The following is a 19,929-nucleotide window of genomic DNA, read 5'->3' as shown; positions in this document are numbered from 1 at the left end:
GGGAGGAGAGGAGGTGGGAAGGAAAAGACAAGTGTGAGGGAAAACCAGAGATGCTCAGAGATTGTTTTAACTTGAACAGATGCCACTGAGGCAGCAGCAAAGGGTGGCTCTGCGAGGGACTGGGACACTACAGATATCACGTGTTCTGTGGTGCAATAGCGATGTCATGCTGCAGCAGGCTTGTTCACTTTGGGGTTTTGTGGAAAAGCCAGAGCTACAGCCAGCAGGGCCACCATTCAGAATAGCGTATAAACTAACCGCTAAGTAAATTCATATTCAATGAATCATTCTTCTGTTTAAATAAATCATTTGAAATGCGTGTGTTGCTGAAGCAAGGCCTAATCATAAGCCACTCTGCAGTATCTTCTTCTCTGGCTTCATGGTTCCTTTGGCCTGAACACAATAATTACATATCAGCAATTTATGTAATGAATATTCATAATTTTCTCCAAAGCTTTAAGACAGCTTTTTTTTATTTCATCGGACAGACATGCCCCACCTCTATCTCAATAGTATGCTATAGCTTACATTGGCTGTTGCAAGTAGTGTTGCTCGGTGCATGAATGGTTTAATTCTTCTACATCTCTCTTACAGGATGCTGTTGTCAGTAAGTGGAGAAAAGTTGCCAGATCCTCCTGTAGTTATATTTTTACTAAGCAGAAGCTTTTCAAGAGCACAGGGTTTCAATTATAAGTGATGTTTGGTGGTTTTTTTCTCCTGAAAAAGTATAGCTGAAATTTGTCAAACAGCACATGCAAAAAAAAAAAGGATACTGAGCCTGTTGGGTTTCATTAGATCCTGTCGATCGGTAGACTGAAACAGTGCCGCATAGTGATCATGACACAGAAAACCAGCAGCATCATGAGATGCTCGTATAGTGCTTTGAAACTGTATTTACAGCTGTATGCAGAGAAAGGTGTCTTTGTCACAGGATACTGAATAAACTGTACAAAACCCAAGCGGACTCATAGAGAAGACTCTAGAATGCAATTGTTCCCTACCAGATTAGCGGCAATTTTAGATCTCATTGGAGAGCGTCGAAATTCCAATGACCTGTGTAAGATCACACGTGGGGTATATTAAATCTCTTCTTATTACAAAACTTCTGAAATACTTCAGCACAGCAGATGAACATAAATGCAAATCTAAGACCACATCTTTTATGGTTCTTTTACCTTTAATTCCTAAACTGATTGAAAATATTTTTTTTTAAACAGAATATTATCGCTGAGCATGAAATCCGTAACATTTCCTGTGCTGCACAAGACCCTGAAGACCTTTCTACATTTGCGTACATCACTAAAGACTTGAAGACTAATCACCACTACTGCCATGTATTCACTGCGTTTGATGTGGTCAGTTTATAGAAGATGCTTCATTTAATAGTTCTTTCTAATAGTAATAGTTCTTTAATTCTATTACAACATTTTTAGGATATATGGTGGGAAGGTAGCATTCATTGACCACATGAAAAGACTAATCTATGGGATAGTAAAAATATTTCTGGAGAAGAGCAAAGATTTTCTTTGATATGATCTCATTTCCCATCTGAAATAACTCACCTCTGTAATCTCAGCTATAAACCATAAACGTAGCGAGTAGCTTTTCATACAGTTCTTAACATGTAATCCTTCTAACCTAAGCTATAGCCTTCCAAGCCATTTGTAACAAGCAGGCTTAGCCACCCAACGTGAAATCTCAGCGCACACCAAATAAATAAGCAATCAGAACTGGAGCAATGTGCATTATATACAGTGCTCAGTCCTGCTAAGAGCTGGGCTCAGGAACTAGCTTAAACCAAGTTTGCAGTGCGTCCTGCATTTTGGACTATGTTGTGCTGCCCGTGTGGTCCAGCCCTTTGGCTTTTACCCTTATGGGTCCGTCCCAGGTCAGCCAACAAGGGGTGAGAGGGTTGGACACTTTCTTGTGTCTTTGAGCCCGGACACATCCCACCGTCACGAAGCAGCTGTGGGCTGCTTTTTGCACCAGAGGTCAGATGTTACCAGCATAAGTGATTTTTTTTTTTCAGTTTTCTTACTCTGCTGTTCCATGGCTTTTAGTGTTTCAGTGTTAAGCGGGATCAGTCCCAATAACTCAAACATCTCTCTAAATATTTTTTAGACTTTTTGACATTACATCGAGTAAACTGGAAAACAGAAGCTTCCTCTGCAAATGTGTAGGGAATGTATGAAAAGTTTTGTATTTACTTTAGCCAGGGAACTGAAACACTTACAGATCTGACAAAGAAGAGACCACACAGGTAGCTAACTGCCTATCTCAAGAGGTCCTAGGAATATTTGGCTACCACACTGAATCCAAAAGATTTGAAACATCTGTGATAACAGAGATCTGTGCAGAACGTTGTCCTTTCTGTGTTCCTGTGTGAGAGGTTACCCCTGTAACTGCCAACAGATTAGTATTATTATTAGATGGCCCCTCTGTCATGTCAGTGGGAGTTTTAGCTTAACAAATAATGCAGATATGGATTTTGGGAAAATTTCATTTTAGCAGCACCTTTGCCTTTTCAAAAAGATTGCCTTTATTTTGAAAATAACAAATTAATGCTTTAATTCTTACTTTCTTGTTCCAATCTTCTTGCCTAAAAATCTCCAAAATGTTATTTCAGCAAAAGTCCTTACAGCTCCCGCTATTTCGGTGGAAAATTATGAAGTTCATCCTATATTTATGCTTCTCAGATGGTGATGCACAGACTACTAGTGTTTCAAGAAATCATGCACACATATCAATTAATCAGTCATACTGTTTTAGCTAAATTTGGTGAAATAAGTAGTGGCTCTAATTTTTAGGACTAAAAGGGCTTATTTTCCAAAACTTTCAGGAGTACTTGCCCTTTGAGTTAAGCACAAGAGAAATTTCACATGCTATTAAAACTTTAAAATCATTCAAGAAGAACTATTTTAATATGGTATATAATGTATGAATTCTTGAAACACGCTTACATTAATATAAATAAGTTAAAAAAAAAAAATAGAGATGTCTGAACTGAGGCATTTTATTTGTGACCGGGGAAATAGTCAACACTGCAGAGCGACAGTATGCAGGAGAGTTTAAATAACAAAATGTACAGGAGGTAAAAGGAATTTTAGCTTTTTGGTTCAGTGCTTTTGTTGTTTAACTTCTCTGCTGACATTTTAGTCTCCACAGGAAGTAGAAAAAAACTTCAAAATTGTGTTAAAAATAGATAAACCATGGTCAACAAGATGTTATATTATTTAGATTTTAATGATAAGTGAATCAGCTGAAATTAGACTGATTGAGGGAGGTTATTATTTCTCCTGATCCATTTAAATACTTCTTAATGGTTTCAAAGTACTGCAGTTTCATTTATAGGTTTAATAATCAAGCACAAACATAGACCCAGGTATAGCAAATGAAATTCATTTTTTCCTTGCTTGGCAAGGAAAGAATAGTGATCCAGGAATAATTACAACATTTTGCTCACTTCCTGTACCTTAGGAGGAGCATTTAATACCCCAAGCACTTTAAGTGGCTATTTTAAGCAATACAGAAACTTTAACTTAGTTTTCTCCTACAACATAACCCTCAGTGGGGTGTTACCTACTCAAATATTCTCTTTTTGTATTGTTTTATTTCTCAGGATCTAGCATTTCTGATGCAATTATAAGCTGCATAAAAAATAGCTAGATATTCAGAACACAAGCACACAGTAAATAAGATTTTCTATTTAAAGCCTAACACTTCCAGTTTGCTAATAGAAACAGTCCTACCCATTTGTCAATAGCTAGAAGTCCAATCATGTTAAGAAGAATAAGGCTTAAAATGGTTGATATCCACAAGAAGGTGTAAAAAAGATGCATCTTAAATCGTATATATTATGCTAATACAATATATGCAATTGTATGAAAAAAATTTCACTCTCTTAGGTCCTTCAGTTCCTCGGGAAATGCAGGCAAGTACAATTTTTTTTGCAGATGGGAAAGCATTTGAGTGTAGTGACGTGTCAACTACTAGCATTACTGATACTATTAGGAATGACTGTACATGTAACGTCTCTACTCAGAGTTAAAATTCTGTAATCAAAATTGCAAAAACATCGGACTTGATTAAAGAATATTGAAGGGGATAAGGTTTGAGAGAAGAAAAGGATTTATTGCAAAATATTTGAAATCCGCTTCACTCTCATTCACTTATAAAGCAGCCCTAAAAGTACCAGTGAAGGATTCACTCTGGAGAAGCAAACCATCATAACAGTTCCTATACCAAATTCTGGTTCCTGTATGGGAGGCATCTAAAGTAATTTCCGTCAGATATTCCTTCATTGCCCAATGCACCTATGAATAGAAGACAACTGGCATAAATTGGAACAATTTCTGCTCTTGCTCATGCCAAGGATTAGACTGGTGCTCTACATAACACAAAGACTTTTTTCTTCTTTTCTGTATTATTTTGTCCTTCATTGCACAGACTTAAGCTGGATAAGAATTGGAAACTGCTAGTATGCATACTGAGCAGAGAAGAAGAAGCATGCATTCAGGTCTCCCAGTTCCGTTTATTACCTTCTTCCAGGGGATTAGAGGACTTTAATTTTTTTCTCTGTTCATGTGATCATCTAGGTACAATCAGTGTGGCATCACTATATCTCCAGAACAGAAAACTTTCCTTTGCAGTGCCTGGAGACAGCATGCTCAGGCAGTCCCCTCTGGGGCAGTGTAAAACTGTTTCAGTTGCTCCTGGCAAACTTCTTGAGATGGAACATGCTTAGGTACAAGGAGCTTTCAGTTCATGAGCAAATGAAGCTCTCCTCTCTCATCTACATCGATGGCTTTTGCCATCCTCCCATTGTGTACAAGGTATCTTTCTGTGCCACACTGGAAGAGAGGGATGTATTCAGAAGAGTTTGCCATCCACGACTGCTTTAAATCCAGAATGAGAAAGGGTCAAGAATTTAAGCTGCGGGAGTCACGAAAGCCTCATGCAGCCCAGGAGTCCACAGCTGTTACAAGCAAATGCCAGCCATGTTGGTCCCATCATACCATCCTTGGCGAGCTGAGCTTTCTTCCCTTTGAATGCACAAAGGCTGGCGCATTGGAGAGCACAAATGCACGTCCTTTCCAGATCCCCCCAAAAGTAAAAGTTTGGTGGTCTGGAGGGATAAAGCGTATGTACACTTAACAGTGTAGTTGTACATGTCTGTCGGCACTGCATCTCTCAAAACTCCCATTACTAGTGAGTAACCTTCTCTTTTTGTCCGGTTTTTATAGTAGAAATCTTCACCATTTGGCCTTGAAGCCTCTAGTATGACTGATTTCATCCCCGGGGATGGACATTTCGAACTGGGTTGAGATTTTTCAAGTAAAGATTCCATATACTCTGTTCTGTTCGATTTTGCCAACTGTGATTTTAAGTTTGGTACCTTGAGTACAGAGTGTCCTAATTACCATTCCTACACATCCAATATGATGGGTAGCTCACACTCATCATATGTGGGACTCCACATTTACTGAAGCTTCTTCAGTAAATTCAGTCTTCAAAAAAGACCAGCTTTGACATTGATCTTAAAGAGGAGGAAAAAAAAAAATCATCATCTAAAAGCAAAAACCCATAAAATCCTCATTATATCAAAAGTGCTTTCCCAAAAAGGCAAAATGTTAGTTTTTCCAAAAATTACTTTGCAAGTGACGTTTTACATTTTTATAGCTCATACGACAGAAATCTCACTCTCTTTCTTAAAATATTCCTGACTCTTCAATGCATGAAAACACAACGAAGAAGCAGTACCTCCTGCAACTTGCACAGTTAAAAAGTCAGTTAACATAAAACAGAACAATTAGCCATTGTAATAGGTTGGCTGAATTAAAGTGGCTGAAGAATTCTGACTCTGACTTGCACTGGGGCATTGAATTGTACCTTTACGTGGCAAACAAGGCAACTAACCTCAGTTTCTCATCTCCCAGAAATTGTTGCTTAAAGGCATTAGCTTACTCACTCCTCTGCTCTGCCGAGCAAGGAACAGGATTGTAGCAGCCTCAGAAGCACCACGGTCCTAAAAGTTCTGCCTCCTTTCCCAGGAGCTTGATGGCGAGCTGTAAGGGTCGATGTCTTCTACAGTGACCAGGGGCTCTACAACTTTTGTGTTAAGCATCTTTCAGGGAGGCAGACTTGCTTCCTTCCCTTTGCGCCACATGTTAAAAAAAAAAAAAAATTCAAAGAAGTGTCTCCTCACTCCCTCAGAAGAATTTCCACAATGGATTTCATGGTTTGGTTTTCCACCCCCATCCCCAAGGGAATTCTGCTCTTATCTCTCCCGTATAGCCTCTGCAAGAGTCTGTACCAACTCTAATCCTCATCTTCCTCTCCCAGTACTACAGGTAGGAAATTCCTCAAACCAAACTTATTTAGTTCTGGGGTTGTTTTTTTTCCAAATACAATTTTGCAAGATAGCTTTTTTAAATTTTACAAGGTGCAATTTAAAGCCCTCCTTGCCTCCATTTGCAGATTTCTCTTTCTCAAGGCTCTACCGCAGTACACAATGTATGAAATGTGTGTACAAGTTATGGTTCAGTTTACATTTTGCCTGTTGAACAGAACAGAGAATGTTCTATTTGCTATATTTCAAATATTTATTAGCCATAGGAACAGTTGCACATTTCCAATGGCTTTCAGACAGGCCTATTTTTTCATTTTACAAACTACAAAAGAAAACAAATCATAGCGGCTTCTGACGAGATGCAGGACCCGGACTAGATCTATGTCTCTGCGTGGCAAACTCTCTGCTTGGCTCCACTCTTATCGCAGAGTTTTTCAGGCGTGGCTCTCAGTGACCTTTTTGCAGACCACACTGGATGGCGCGTTTTTCTCAGTCTCGCTTGTGTTACACTCTGCTTTTCCTCTAGGCCATTACTACACCCTGTCCTGTTGATGTATTCCTTAGCAATAATAATAGCCACTGTAGACAACCCCGTGATGATCTAGCACGCTATCTTACTGTCACTACAGCTGATGAAGATGTCCTTAGAATAATTTTCTCGTCCTGGTAATAGGCGTGCTCCGTTTCAAATAATATTATTCTGTACATTTTTAACAATTATACTCTGTTGGTCTTAATTCCATAGCCAGTGTTCTGCTGAAAGGCAGGGCACTATTATAGTCTCTTGAGTCTTTCATTTATTACTCCTCAGTGTTTCTCAGTCCTGGCCAGTTTCCTTAAGTTAAAAGGGAGACAATTTGGAGCCTACTGCTATCAAATCAGGCAGACATTTTTATTTGGGAGACTATGAAACTTTGGCTAGCTTGCTGTTGTGACTGCAGTGATAACAGCTGAGAGCATATCCCAGTGGAGGAGTATAATTGTTTTCTGTCTGACCTAACAAGGACCAGAGCTGGCACCTTTGTGAGAAGCTCTTACAATGAGCCAAATATGCTGAATTTAGCCTATACGATCTCAGTATACGTGTGTGATAACAAAGGGATGGAATTTCTTCACGACTACAGCGAAACTATAGTCTATGGCATGAAATAAAATGCTTATCCTTTTAACTCTGTTTTAACGATTGAAGAGCAGATAGCGTACGACAAGTGTCTTCCATTGCTTTCTGGCTTATTGCAAACTCAACAGTTCGACTTGACTAGCCAAAGAGAGATCTCATTTAAAATTATATCAGAAACATGTGGGAATTTTAAGGGATCACCTAGTTTCAAAGCAATGCAGGATTGCTTCCAACTATGGGCTGCAGAAGTTCAGGAAGGAGAGGGTAACTTCTGAATTACATCAAAGATTGATGAATTATTCTAAGGAAATGGTAGGACATGAGGAGGCAAGCCCGCAGGCTCGCATTTGCTCTGCAGGGAGTCGAAACATTATTGGAAAGTTAGGAGCCTAGAAATAGGCTCTAGTAGGAGCCTACAAAACAAACCCACAAACCTGAAAAAATAAATTACCATAGAAATTCACTTGCAAGGTCAAATTTGAAACTCACAGCTGCTTTTTAGTTGATATAAAACTGTACTGAAAAAATACTTACACCAATCCTCCAGTTTCTCATTCATGTTTTATAAACCTTTCAACAGGTTTTCTTCCACATAGGCAATAAGGACTTAAAGTATTCTAGTTATACCACCAAACTGGTCTTAGTCTTAAGAGGCTGACTTCTTCTGTCATGCGCGCTATCCCCCCCCACACTCAGAAGAGTATTGTGACATGTCAGGTCAAGCTCAAACATTTTTACTTCTAGAAAACAAAACCACGAGAAGGTTTCCCCAGCACTTGAAACACACGTCCGAAGCGGAGCACTGGCTTCGACAGGTGCGTAGGTGCGCTGCGTCCGTGAAGCAGAGCACGCGCTTTCAACGTTTGCCGTTTGTCCTTGCGGAAGCGTCGCACTGACGCTGTGTCCTCTTCCCGCGCTGCCTGGTGCGGGCACAGCACGGAGCGTCCCGAGGCGCACGGCCGGGGAAGGCGCTGCCGGCTCTGGAGGAAGACGGGTCAGCTGAGGAGGTCCGAAATAGAGCAAGGTGGAATGTCAAATACTGCAACAGCCCAAGATGGGGGCGGATCTGGAGAGCAGCGGATACGGCGTGAGCTGGGGAGGTGTGCGGGGGGTTTAACGTGCTTGTTCTAAACGGAGATGACACACACTCACCTGCTCCCGTTTTCACATGTAGTGAGACAATGTTTTCAAGGTTTTTAGAAGTTATTATTTTCAGCTACAATAACCTGCACGTAGATTGTTTTTCATCAATGAGAAATCAAATGACAGGTGTAAATATTGCAGAGAGTTAGGAAGTTGTTACTAGTGTGATTTTTATTTACCTTACAAATCACTTCCGTAGACAGTACTACCCCACTTCATGTATCTGACGATAATTCAACCTCACTCCAATTTTAACTGTTTTTGTTTTGTTCCAGAATTTAGCTTACGAAATCATTCTTACACTAGGACAAGCGTTTGAGGTGGCCTATCAGCTTGCACTACAAGCACGAAAAGGGGGCCATTCTTCAACCCTCCCAGAAAGCTTTGAAAATAAACCCTCCAAGCCTATTCCCAAACCACGTGTTAGTATTCGGAAGTCAGTGGTAAGTAGAAACTAGGGGTGCATGCAAAAAACCCAAAATTCAGCTATACAGTTAAGAGCTGATATATGTAGAAGCTATGTAAATAAATATACCTGTTGGATCAGAAACGCTCCATGTGTCAGTCGTGCCACCTCTGCTCATCAGCCGGTAGTTGTGTCACTGCAGCATGGGCAGCCGTGTGGGACAACTGCTTGTTTCAGATTCCTCCAGTTTAAGATGCTGCTTGGCTAGTGTTGCCCATATGTCTTTTATAGTAATTGCAGAGCTTTAATTGATTCGGTCTAATTCTAATGTATTGTGCTTTTTGAAGTGCGGAGGATCACAGCCAATGTATACCTCTAAAACTGTGTGGTCCCACGGACTTTCCTGATTTTGTAGAGAGAAATAAAATGCGCACCAAACTTGTTTGGTAAACAATCACTGCATACATGTCCAAATCAAATTACAACTCCAAATCAATTTACAACGATCTTGTCACACCAAGCAACTTCTTTTCTTACCCTTTTTGTTTGGGGTTTTTTTTTTTTTTTACCCTCGGCAAATCCTCCTGTTCCAAAACTACGATTCAATGTATCGTTTCAATATTTTCTTTGGAATCTCAAATTCCTAAGAATGCAAGCTCATTGGGGCCAACGTATTGATTGTCTTTAAAGTGCCCTCCTGAACTGCATAGGTGACAGAGAAATACTATTTTATGATAGAGCTTTTCAAAAAAATTATGAAAACTCTTTTAAAGCAAGTGAGAATACAGGCACAGGGTGATTTGGGAGGGAAAGGGGAAAAATGACCCCACACTGTATTGTATTTACTGGCTATAAAGTGAAAACCATACTCTGTGATATTGAATTATTGGGTGAGAGGAAGGGGAAAAAAAGTATGACTGTACACTTTGTCATCCATTGCCACAGAATCTTCATCCATAAAATTTTAAAGAACTTTTCCTGACGCCATCTTTCGCCTCAGTAGCAAAAGGACTTCTCAGGATCCAGCGCAGCTGTGGCAAACCCTGACGCCCTGTGGCTCGGGGGTAGGCACAGCTCTGATCCAAAGAGGAAAAAGAGGGCAGCCGTGGGTACCCGGGCGCGTAGAGCACCGCGCGCGCTGCTGTAGGACTTTGTCGATACAGGATTTGTTCTGCGTTCTGTTCGTTTAAAGAAAAAACTTGCGCCGGAAGCGCTGTGCGCAGAGATGGTAACCCGTCTGCGTGTTTGCTTTTGTCTTAAAGCAGATAGATCCATCTGAACAAAAGACTCTTGCAAATCTACCATGGATTGTTGAACCTGGACAAGAAGCCAAAAGAGGCATTAATACCAAGTATGAAACTACCATTTTCTGATACGAAACTGCCCCCTCCCCGTTCCCTGTTGTGCCTTGCACGCCAAGCAGTCACAGCACAGCCTTTCCTTTATGGCAACATTTCAATCCAGCAGCGAGGAAGACTGCACCGTGTGAGTGGCCTTGTAACTAACAAAAAAGGCTGACAGTCATTTCTGGTGATGTTCTTCTTCCTCCAGCACTGACAGAAGAATGACACTATACGAAGACTTTTAAAAATCACAGTCCACAAGAGGAGTGAGAAACCTTATTTTTCACGCAGTTCTCCCTTGTGACTCTGCCACAGTGCTTTCTTTGATTTCTTATTTTACAATTCTACTTTTTAAAAAAAAAAAACAAAAACAAAAAGGTCTCTAAACTAACACTAATGCTGCCTATAAGTAGAATATTTGATTGGTTTTTTATTTAAATCTTGGCAGTTTTTAATTGAAATAGAACCAGAATTAATAAATAGAGTATTTGTGAAACCACTGAATTAGTTAATAATTACTGTGTTGAATAAAGAACTCATTAAAGTGACAAGAAGTTAGGCACCCTGATTTCTGTGTGCGCTGGTTTTATATGTAATCATTGGTGTCCTTTGATCCTCTACAGAATAGGAACCTCTTGCATTGTAACTAAGGATCAGAGTTTTATGAATGATTAGAAAAAGGTATTAATAATGCACAGAAAACATTTATTAGATATTTTTATGGAAGAGAAGTACTATAGGAAAACATATGAATATTTATGGAAGGAAGCCAGATTAATTATGACAAATATTGTTTATTTTAAAGTTAAGTAAACCACTGCTATTGCAGCATTATGAAAATTATGAGAGTTGTAGCATCAGTGCACTGGATGTTCCGTGTGATCAGTCTGGAATGAAAGTGGAATGGTCATTCTACTACACCTACATATATTTTATGCAGTTCAATATTGCTATAGCCATGAATTCTACTAGTATTTTTAAAAAATAATCTCAGTGGTTCTAAAAAAAGTCAAAACCATGGATTTTGCTATCAAGATTTCTGTCACGGAAAGCTTGTTTGGAAGAGTATTGATAAAATTCTACTGCAAAACGTTTTCTAAATAAAAATAGTGAGAAAAAAAATTCCAAAGTAATAAAAAAGTTTTCATGGAACAAAATAGTTAAGCATTTGCTTAATATTTGATTAAATAATATTTACTTACCTTTTCTTTGAAGTGTTTTAATTTTTTTAATGTCTGTGGAGTATTTGTATAATACCATGATGTATATTTATGTAGAACTGAAATTATAACAGTACAAATATCACTATAGGAGAAGAATGACATTTTAACGTATATTGTTCTATCCAGGCAAATTGTGAATCATTTTGAAGTTCATTATAGAGATATTGAGAAATTGTGTGGTTGTCTTAATGTTTTTTTAATTATTATTTCATATCCAGCTGAGGTTTTCAGTTAGAATCATCAGTTGGTGAATTCCAAAAAAATGGATAATTGAACTTGGTTTAAACCTGATAATTGTATATGGTTTAGTTAAACCTCATCATAGCGCTGAGTGATGACATACTTTTAATACAGTATTCAATTTACTTGAACAAAATAGTTCCTTGTACATATTTTGCCTATTCACTGTTGATATGTACGTAGTCAACTGACAGTAAAAAAAAAAATAACACTAAAAATATGGTACCAAAAGGACAATTGTATAGGAGAACAGTAAATAGTAGCCTCACTGCAACAAATACTTATGTAAATATGCTTGGGCTTCCAGTTATAAATTTTGTAATTTTGTCATTTATTTATATCCTATAAAAGCACACAAAATAAAACGAAGTTGTACAGTCCCAGTGCTTTGTGCATCATTTTATCGTTGCGAAAGGACACAAGGGGCCTGAGCCAAAGGATACTGAAATCAGTGAAAGGTCCTCCCCTCTCCCCCATTTCACTGGGCTTTGGATCTTGTCCTGCGCAAACCCAGGCATTGCTGCAGAGACAGTTTTGGTTTAGAATACAGATTTTGTTTATGGGTGGTAAATACTTTGTACTTTAAAGTCCTTAATTAACTGGTTCTTCAGTGCACTGCTGAGCTGCAGACTTCCCATATTTAATCGCACACTGTAAAGACTCACACAGGGAGTTATGTGAAAACACATTCACTTCAGGCACCAAAAGTACGAAGTGACCAGATTTTTAGGCTATAAAACTGGGGCACCGCTTATGTAGCTGAGTGACCCCTAAAATGAAAGGATGAGACAGGAGCTGCAGCACAACTCTAAGCAGACGTAAGGGAAAGGAGTGAAACAACAGGAAGAACTGGCAGCTTGCAGTAAGAATTTGTTCTAGGTTCATCAAAAAGACGTCAAGCAGGTAAGGTGGCACAGTAAGCAGCTGAACTTGCTTGGGAGAGATAATTGGGGCAAAAGAGACCGAGGCTGGCTAGCAAGACTGATGAAAGATGAGACAGATGAAAGGCTGGTGCGGCAGGGAATGAGTGTAAAGAGAAAAGTTTTGGGACGCAGTGATGCAGTGAACGGTTGGAGGCCCCACAGCAGACATGAATTGAAACTGGAAGGAGAGAGAAGAATTAACAGGCATAAGGCACTTCTGTGTTTGCAGATACCCAGGATGTTAGAGGGAAACATTTTCCTCACTAGCTGATAACTAGCGTAAGCCAGTTGGAGAGAAGTCCATGGGGTCCCCTCTGGTATGGGACAGTGGTTCAGCATTCCTTTCTTCAGATCCAAAGAGACTTCTACAAACCTGCACTAACCCAAAGCAGTTACCACTTGATCTTTAGTCCTTTTTGGTCAAGGTTACCTTCCATTCAAGTTCCTAGTATGCTAGAAGTGTGTAGGCAGTAAGGGGGACAATAGTCAGTCTTGAAGGTAGGAGAAAAGCCAGACACCTCCAAAAGATCAGAAAGTGAAGAAAATTGCTATTATTGACCTCTACTCAAGGTAAGAGGGAAGCACAGGCAGTCAAGGAGAGTACGTGAAGAAACCGGAGCATTTGGATGTTGCAAAACCAGGAGTTCATTGCAAGAACTGCCTAACAGCGGGAGGGTGGAGAACGGGCAAAAGAGGAGGGATGATATGGAAGTAGATTGCGTTTGACACGAGAAGGTAAGGAAATTGGAATCCAAGTGAGGTAAGTGTGGGTGACAAAGGATTTTGAGAATTATTTGGGTAGTGAGGTCTCTAATATGCAAGGTAAAAAAAGCTGCTGCCAGGAGAAGGCTTAAAGACTGGAGAAACTCCAGAGGAAACAATGGGGAAATTCTGTGTTGTGGAGGGTTTCCTAAAGCAGATGTTGCAGCATTTCAGACTGGACATGGTGACTCCTCCAACCTGGCCTGGTGTTTATTAAAAGCCAGAGGAGCTACTGCTCACAGCTGGCAGGAGGAGACACTCAGCGTATCTGGTTCGAGTATTCCGCCAGTAAGTTTATGAGAGGCTGCTTCTCCCGCAGAGCCACGGTGTTACACACGCCTTGCAGCTGGAAGCCAATATCTCAGCATCAAAAACTGGCATGGCCATAAAATGATGACCATTAGGAAGAGAATTAGCAGGTCATGAAGAAGGTTGTGTCAGTCCTTTGGAAAAGCAAGCAGCACGCTAGACAACTAATAAAGTTTCACATCCAACTGTGAAAGAGTTTATAGCTTCCATCCTAGATTAAAACAGGCAGTTTGTGCCATGTGAAGAACTCTCATTTAATTTTGCCCTAGATTTCTTTCAATGTGTGCTGTTCAGCTGTCCCGCTTCACACTTCACTGGAGGATGATGTCTAAGATGTCATCAAGGCAACAGTCTAGAAATAGTAACTTCAACAGTCTCCAAACTACCGGCCCAAAGAACAATTGACTCTATGGAAGAACTGCGTGGCAGTGACAAGCGTGTAAGTGAAAGACATGACATAAGGATTAGAGACAATATTTAAATGTTGGCACTTATCTAAGAAGAGGGATATATCTGTTATCTCATGTAAAAAAACCAGCTGAAGGGAGTGGGAGAAAAAAGGACTCAACTTGCTGGAAACACTGACAGGATTTTCAGCTCACTGGAAAGCACAAGGAGGGATATTGCTCAGGCTTCTACTGAAAAGATCTGTAACTGTTTAGTGGCCTGTAACTTCTTTAGGTGAACCAACTTCTTTGCTAAACCAGCAAACTGACCATACTGCTATCAAGCCCACCTTTGAATATGCTGACTCTAGTTAAATTTCACACCTGGGCTCATAACCCAGGCTAGACGGAGGCTGACCCCCAGCCCAGCTAACCAACACGAGCACACAAGGTTCACGGGCAGCCAGAGCCCACGCTAGGACATAGAACTAGTGGAACTGGTGGATGATTTCCAGCCTGCTGACTAGATAGTCGTACTCACCCTTGACAGTCGTAAATGTGGCCAGCCAAACAGGCCTGTCCTGCTGAAGAGGCAGAAAAGGGAAATCAGGGAAACGGCCTGTGCCCCTTGCCTTTCAGGAAGGGTACATGCCAAACGCAGGAGCGGCAAACGGCACCCCCCGTGCCCGGCTCCCGCTCTTGTACAATACCGCAAGCAAATTTCTCTTCAGTCCTGCTTAACGTATATACGCATTCGCTAGGGCCACCTCTTTCACATTTCCACTATGGAAGTCAGGTACCTAGGTATCTTTGGGAATGTGGGTCCAGGTAAAGTGGTAACAACTAGACAGATAAAAATGCTATCGGTATGTAAATGAAGCAAAATTTTCTCTTTCTCTCTCTACTCTTGCAACCAAGAGCTTGGAAGAGAAAACTATTTTTACCATCAATCAAGAAAGCTCAATACAAAACACTTTACAACCACATTAAGGAAATGAAACTTAGATGGAAACTGAGGGCCTTAGCCTTCTTCCTCACACATAGAAAGTATACCACAGTTTTAACATCAGCAGGTCACTTAATTGGTGTGAAAGGTAAGATACATACCTTTTTGTCATTTTTTTTTAAACATGGTGATTCCTACCTTCAAGTCATTAGAAGAACTGCTCAAATTCTCCAGATCCTTATCCAAAGTTAAATTTATTCTAATATAAATCCTTTTAAAAAACCAAAATGAAAAATTCACGCACAATGTTAAGGATGGGTCAATGCTTGAGAGAGCATGTCCAAATGTGAAGGCAGTATATTTGTTACCATCTTTTCTAAACATGTAATAGAAAACCCAGAAAGTCAGAGCGAGACAAAGAAAATGGAAATATGCTCCAGTATAGAGAATACCCAAAGAACATTAACTTTATCCTATAGTGACACCATGAGGAAAAAAGAAATAGACTACACTAATTTTAAAGATACATTAGACGCAGTGCAGTCTTCATTCTTGCACTTGTGATTATTGGATAATGGTAATTGCTAGGCTGCAGAATTAAGGGCTTGGGCATGTCCTAAGCAAAAATATCCTAATGTATATAATTGAGGCTAGACTACTTATTTCTTGAGTTTATGTTGCAAAGAAGATTAATTTTTTTTTTTTCTTTAAGTTACCTTTATATACTTATACTGTTATGTACTGACTGGAAGGTATCAGTGACAGATGAGGTGAACAATTCTGCATTGGAATTGACTAAATCTACTGAAACCTCCAAGTATATGGGAATGCTGTATCAATAACGTGATCCATATTTTAATCCATCTAATACGTTATCTACCAGTGCTATAGAATAGAAGCTCTTAAATAAAAATGCTGTGTGATACTAAATCAAATTCCCTAAAGAAAACCAAAGTTCATGTATTGACACTGATGGGTTAAAAAAGAAAAAAAAAAGTCACAGGAAAAACAATTAGAAATCTGTCAGCAATATTTGCTGAAACCACTCTCATAAAAACACAACAATCAGCAATACCCAGAAAAATGCTGTGATGTTCAGAGTAGGCTTTACTTTTCCATAAAAACTTAAATCTGCCATTCTACTGTTTTAATCAGGACTAACTTCAGGTCAATGGTTGCCTTGGTCGCCTCTTTCAAAAAAACAGAATTGTCATGTTTCACAATTCTTTAGAAATTTCTCATTTTTTCAAGACATGATAAATTTTACCAGGTGTGATTCAAAGGACACTTCGTCTTATCCATCTCAGACATTTGGCTATTTATTATTTAGACTTGCTGATTCAAATTCTTTTGTTTGAACGAAAGTATCCTTGCCACCTGTACTGTCAACATTATAAACTTCCTATCCCTGGGATTACTATATTCCAAATATTCTGTCTTTCCAACATCATATTTCACAACTGTGTCACTGTGATCAATAAAGTAAGCTGCTTTTTGCTAATTATGTTAAATGACCTCTCATTTACCTTGATTATTGATATTTCACTCATTGGTGTACAAATCTCTATCAGTTGCTCCTATACTTCACTTTGTAATTTACACACTAAAATATCATAAACATTTCCTAATATATTTATCTGTGTTTCACTGCAGCCTTTACACCTCTTTTTAAGGGATGTCAGGTAATGTTCAGGGGGTTTGTGGTGGGTTTTGTTTGGGGTTTTTTCCGCGTCTGCAGAACTGTGACTTTCCTTGGAGCCCTTTCAACGATTCCCAGCTGTAAGACATCCTACATTACATCTATGTTCGCAGCTATGCTTTTTTTTTTTTTTTTTTGGAATGATTCCAAATCTGTGCCTCCCTGACCGAGGTGATATCCTGTTATACAAGGAATATACAAGCAGAGTACAATCAGCGACACCTGGAAAACTGCTAATTTTTACACCTTGAATTTGATTTCATAATTTGATTTCCTAATAAAGATTTCATAAAGGTTTGCTTTTCAAGAATGTCTCCCTGTTGATCCAAAGCCAAGTGTGTGGGTGTTTTTCATCTCGCTGTAGTTCATTTAACTTGTAAAAAGGAGACTTAACTTCCTGCCTATATTTTTCTTACAATTACATAAACTTTCCTGTGAACAAGTCAGTGAGAATTTATGACAGATTTAGAGCTGCCTGGTGATAATTTATGAGTACTTTATGTTGGCCTGATTACTGAAATGTTTGTTATATGGCTTCACTTGTTTAACGTAGCAAGAATCTGTCGGGGAAAAAACAACTCTGAAAGGGAAGGATAGATTAAGGTACCCAGTTTTCAAACTCTACTCATTTCTTAAGGAAAAACACCAGATTTATTTTAATATCAGGTTCAAAATAGCCTCTAAAACTGGCTTAGAGGAAGAAAAAGCAAAGTCCAAGAATCCACAAGAGCAAAACTTGTATTTCAAATGGAAAGCAAAAAGCACTTAACTGTTAAAAAATTACTGTTCCTGTCAGTCGCTGTACGAACAGCACTGTTGTAATTACACCTTCTCCTTTGACATACCACTGCTACTGGATTATCTGTGCTACCCACCGCTGACTGCAGTCACATTTTATCTTTACTTCCTCTGGGAAAGAATTTTTGCAATCCTCCCATTTGAATCAAGTCCTTGGGTTACGATATCTAATTCAGCTGTTCTCCCTTTGAAGTTTTGACCATGTTTAGGAATTTCCAATTTTTCCCTCTAAGGCACCTCGTCAGCCACGAACGGAGACAGCAAACAACATCTCAATGCTTTCATTTCAATAGGGAAACCCACTTTGTTAGAACCCAAACGTTGCACAAAACACAAGTTTCAAAACAGAAGGCACCCAAGCTCAAAGCCACTCATTACTTGTCATATTTAGCAATTACAACATACACATCCAAACTTTGGTTTTGTGAGAAAGGAAGATATATCAAGGTGAAGAGCTCTTGTATTTGCTGCTAACTGCTCAAAGTATTCACAGTGATCAAATTCTCATTTTCCAGATAGGTTCCTGCTTAACAAAACAAACGCACAGACAGACACACAGTATTATCCCAAAACAACTTCTAATCCATTGCAGAACTCAAATAAGGAGCAAAGTAAGCAATGCAAAATGGAGGTACAAGCTGCACAAGCTGGAAGCCCTGTAGTTTAATTTTCGAAAAGCAGGAGATGTAATTTGCGAGCCAACTAAAAAGAAAAAATTTAGGAAGGATTATCTTTTTTAGAGAAGGTGCCCTTAATTTCCTAGATTTACATTTTAGCAAAAAAGTGATATGATGCATAATACACTTGCCTAACAGCTTGTTAAAGATCATTCTTTTTTTCACTAATACACGCTGAAGAAACCAGAGAGATCCAGAACACGCTCTGAGAGAGCGCTCCATTCCACAGAGCCACTTGGTGATAAAAGAAAGGGTGGTGAAGCACAACTTTGCTCCAGCAAATCTTCCCCTAACATTTCCAATACTAGAACCTTGAATGGTGGAACCCCCCCATTTGAAAGGAGTAGTAACTAGTGACAATAGTAACCAAGGACTGAGTATGAGATGTAGAGAGGTAAAGCAGCTTGGGAAACTGCAAAATGTAAAGAGCTCTATGGCTAGTAGAAGTTTAAGAGGAAAAACAGACCATAACTTCAAAGAACAGACTTTTTTTTCCATGTCTACCATAACCAAAAGAATTACTATCTTTGGAGAACACTACAGACAAATAATGTGATTTTTAGAACTACAGGAAATCCCTGCTCTCATTTGCTAGAAAGTACTGGTTATCTATAGAGGTGAAATTTGCTGTACGATTAGTAGAGAACAATCAAAAGAGCCTATTGCTTTAGAAATGTAAGTAATGTAAAATAGGATTTTTTAAGTTATTTTAAATATTAAGCATACTTTATGTGCATTTATGCATTAGAAATAACACACGCTTTACCTAAACAGCATCATATTTACTTTTACACAGCTGGATTGGTAAATTTGTCTTTGCCTTATTTTGAGTCATTTTAAACGTCATGATTTTCAAAATTAGTCTGAGTTCATATGTTATTAGAGAAACTGGACAAAGCTAAAAAAACCCAACCAAACAACAGAGGGACACAAATAAACTGAAAGAAGTAAAGAGAAGAAATGAAAAATACCACACACAGAGTCTAATTGTGGCATCCTAAGTAAGTATTTGGATGATCCCTCTTGAGTACAGAGCAAGAATCCTCTCTAGCCTGGAGGACTTGAATCTAACCGTTCTCAGAGCACTCGTTATCCATACAACGTATGGTTTGTTAAATGGAAACAAGCACAGGAAGCTAATTTGTTCTGTAAACAGTCAGGCCCCAAGAGAGAAAGTGCCTATTGAAACACTTAGAAGATACTTCAGCTTTCTCATCCTTCTGAATAAACACGTGCGTGCCACGTAATTCAACTAGTCCAACTATCACACAGTTGTGCTGTAACTGTAGGAGATGATGTAGGAAGCACTGAAGTTGTCAATAACACGTGCAGCCTGAAGATCTTACTCCTTCATGCTCAATGGGTCTTTTAGGATGCACTCTAACAGCCCAGCTCAGGCCTCTATTAAATCTAGTTGCAAAGTTTCTCATAAAAAAAACCCCCTTAGAATAAAGGTGTGCAGTGAGTTAATTTGGAAAAAAAAAAACCAACCTCAAAACCCAAGACCCAAACGCCCTCCTCCAAACCCAGCTCTCCCCCCCAAAACACCCCACACCAACATGCAAAGACGTGGAGAGCAGCACGCTGCACGGCAGCTGTGGAAGT

At 39.3% G+C, this 19,929-nt stretch overlaps 1 protein-coding gene across 15 annotated transcripts in view; it reads left to right on the top strand.

The window, feature by feature from the left end:
* ANKS1B (ankyrin repeat and sterile alpha motif domain containing 1B) overlaps positions 1-12,204 on the top strand; it is a 447,444-nt gene extending 435,240 nt beyond the window's left edge. For 10 of the 15 annotated variants that reach the window (XM_054812812.1, XM_054812811.1, XM_054812807.1 and 7 more), the window contains 3 exons: positions 1,218-1,355; positions 8,888-9,055; positions 10,281-12,204. In XM_054812812.1, the coding sequence (XP_054668787.1) occupies positions 1,218-1,355; positions 8,888-9,055; positions 10,281-10,391 (417 nt within the window). In that variant the 3' untranslated portion in view covers positions 10,392-12,204. Of the gene's footprint in view, positions 1-1,217; positions 1,356-8,887; positions 9,056-9,963 lie in introns of all 15 variants that reach the window. The other 5 variants (XM_054812819.1, XM_054812818.1, XM_054812810.1 and 2 more) reach the window with 4 other exon arrangements.
* Positions 12,205-19,929: the final 7,725 nt, after the last annotated feature.

This window comes from Grus americana, chromosome 1, assembly GCF_028858705.1.
Source record: "Grus americana isolate bGruAme1 chromosome 1, bGruAme1.mat, whole genome shotgun sequence".
Taxonomy (NCBI): domain Eukaryota; kingdom Metazoa; phylum Chordata; class Aves; order Gruiformes; family Gruidae; genus Grus; species Grus americana.
The sequence above is the reverse complement of the archived record's forward strand: the minus strand, read 5'-3'. Positions and strand labels throughout refer to the sequence as shown.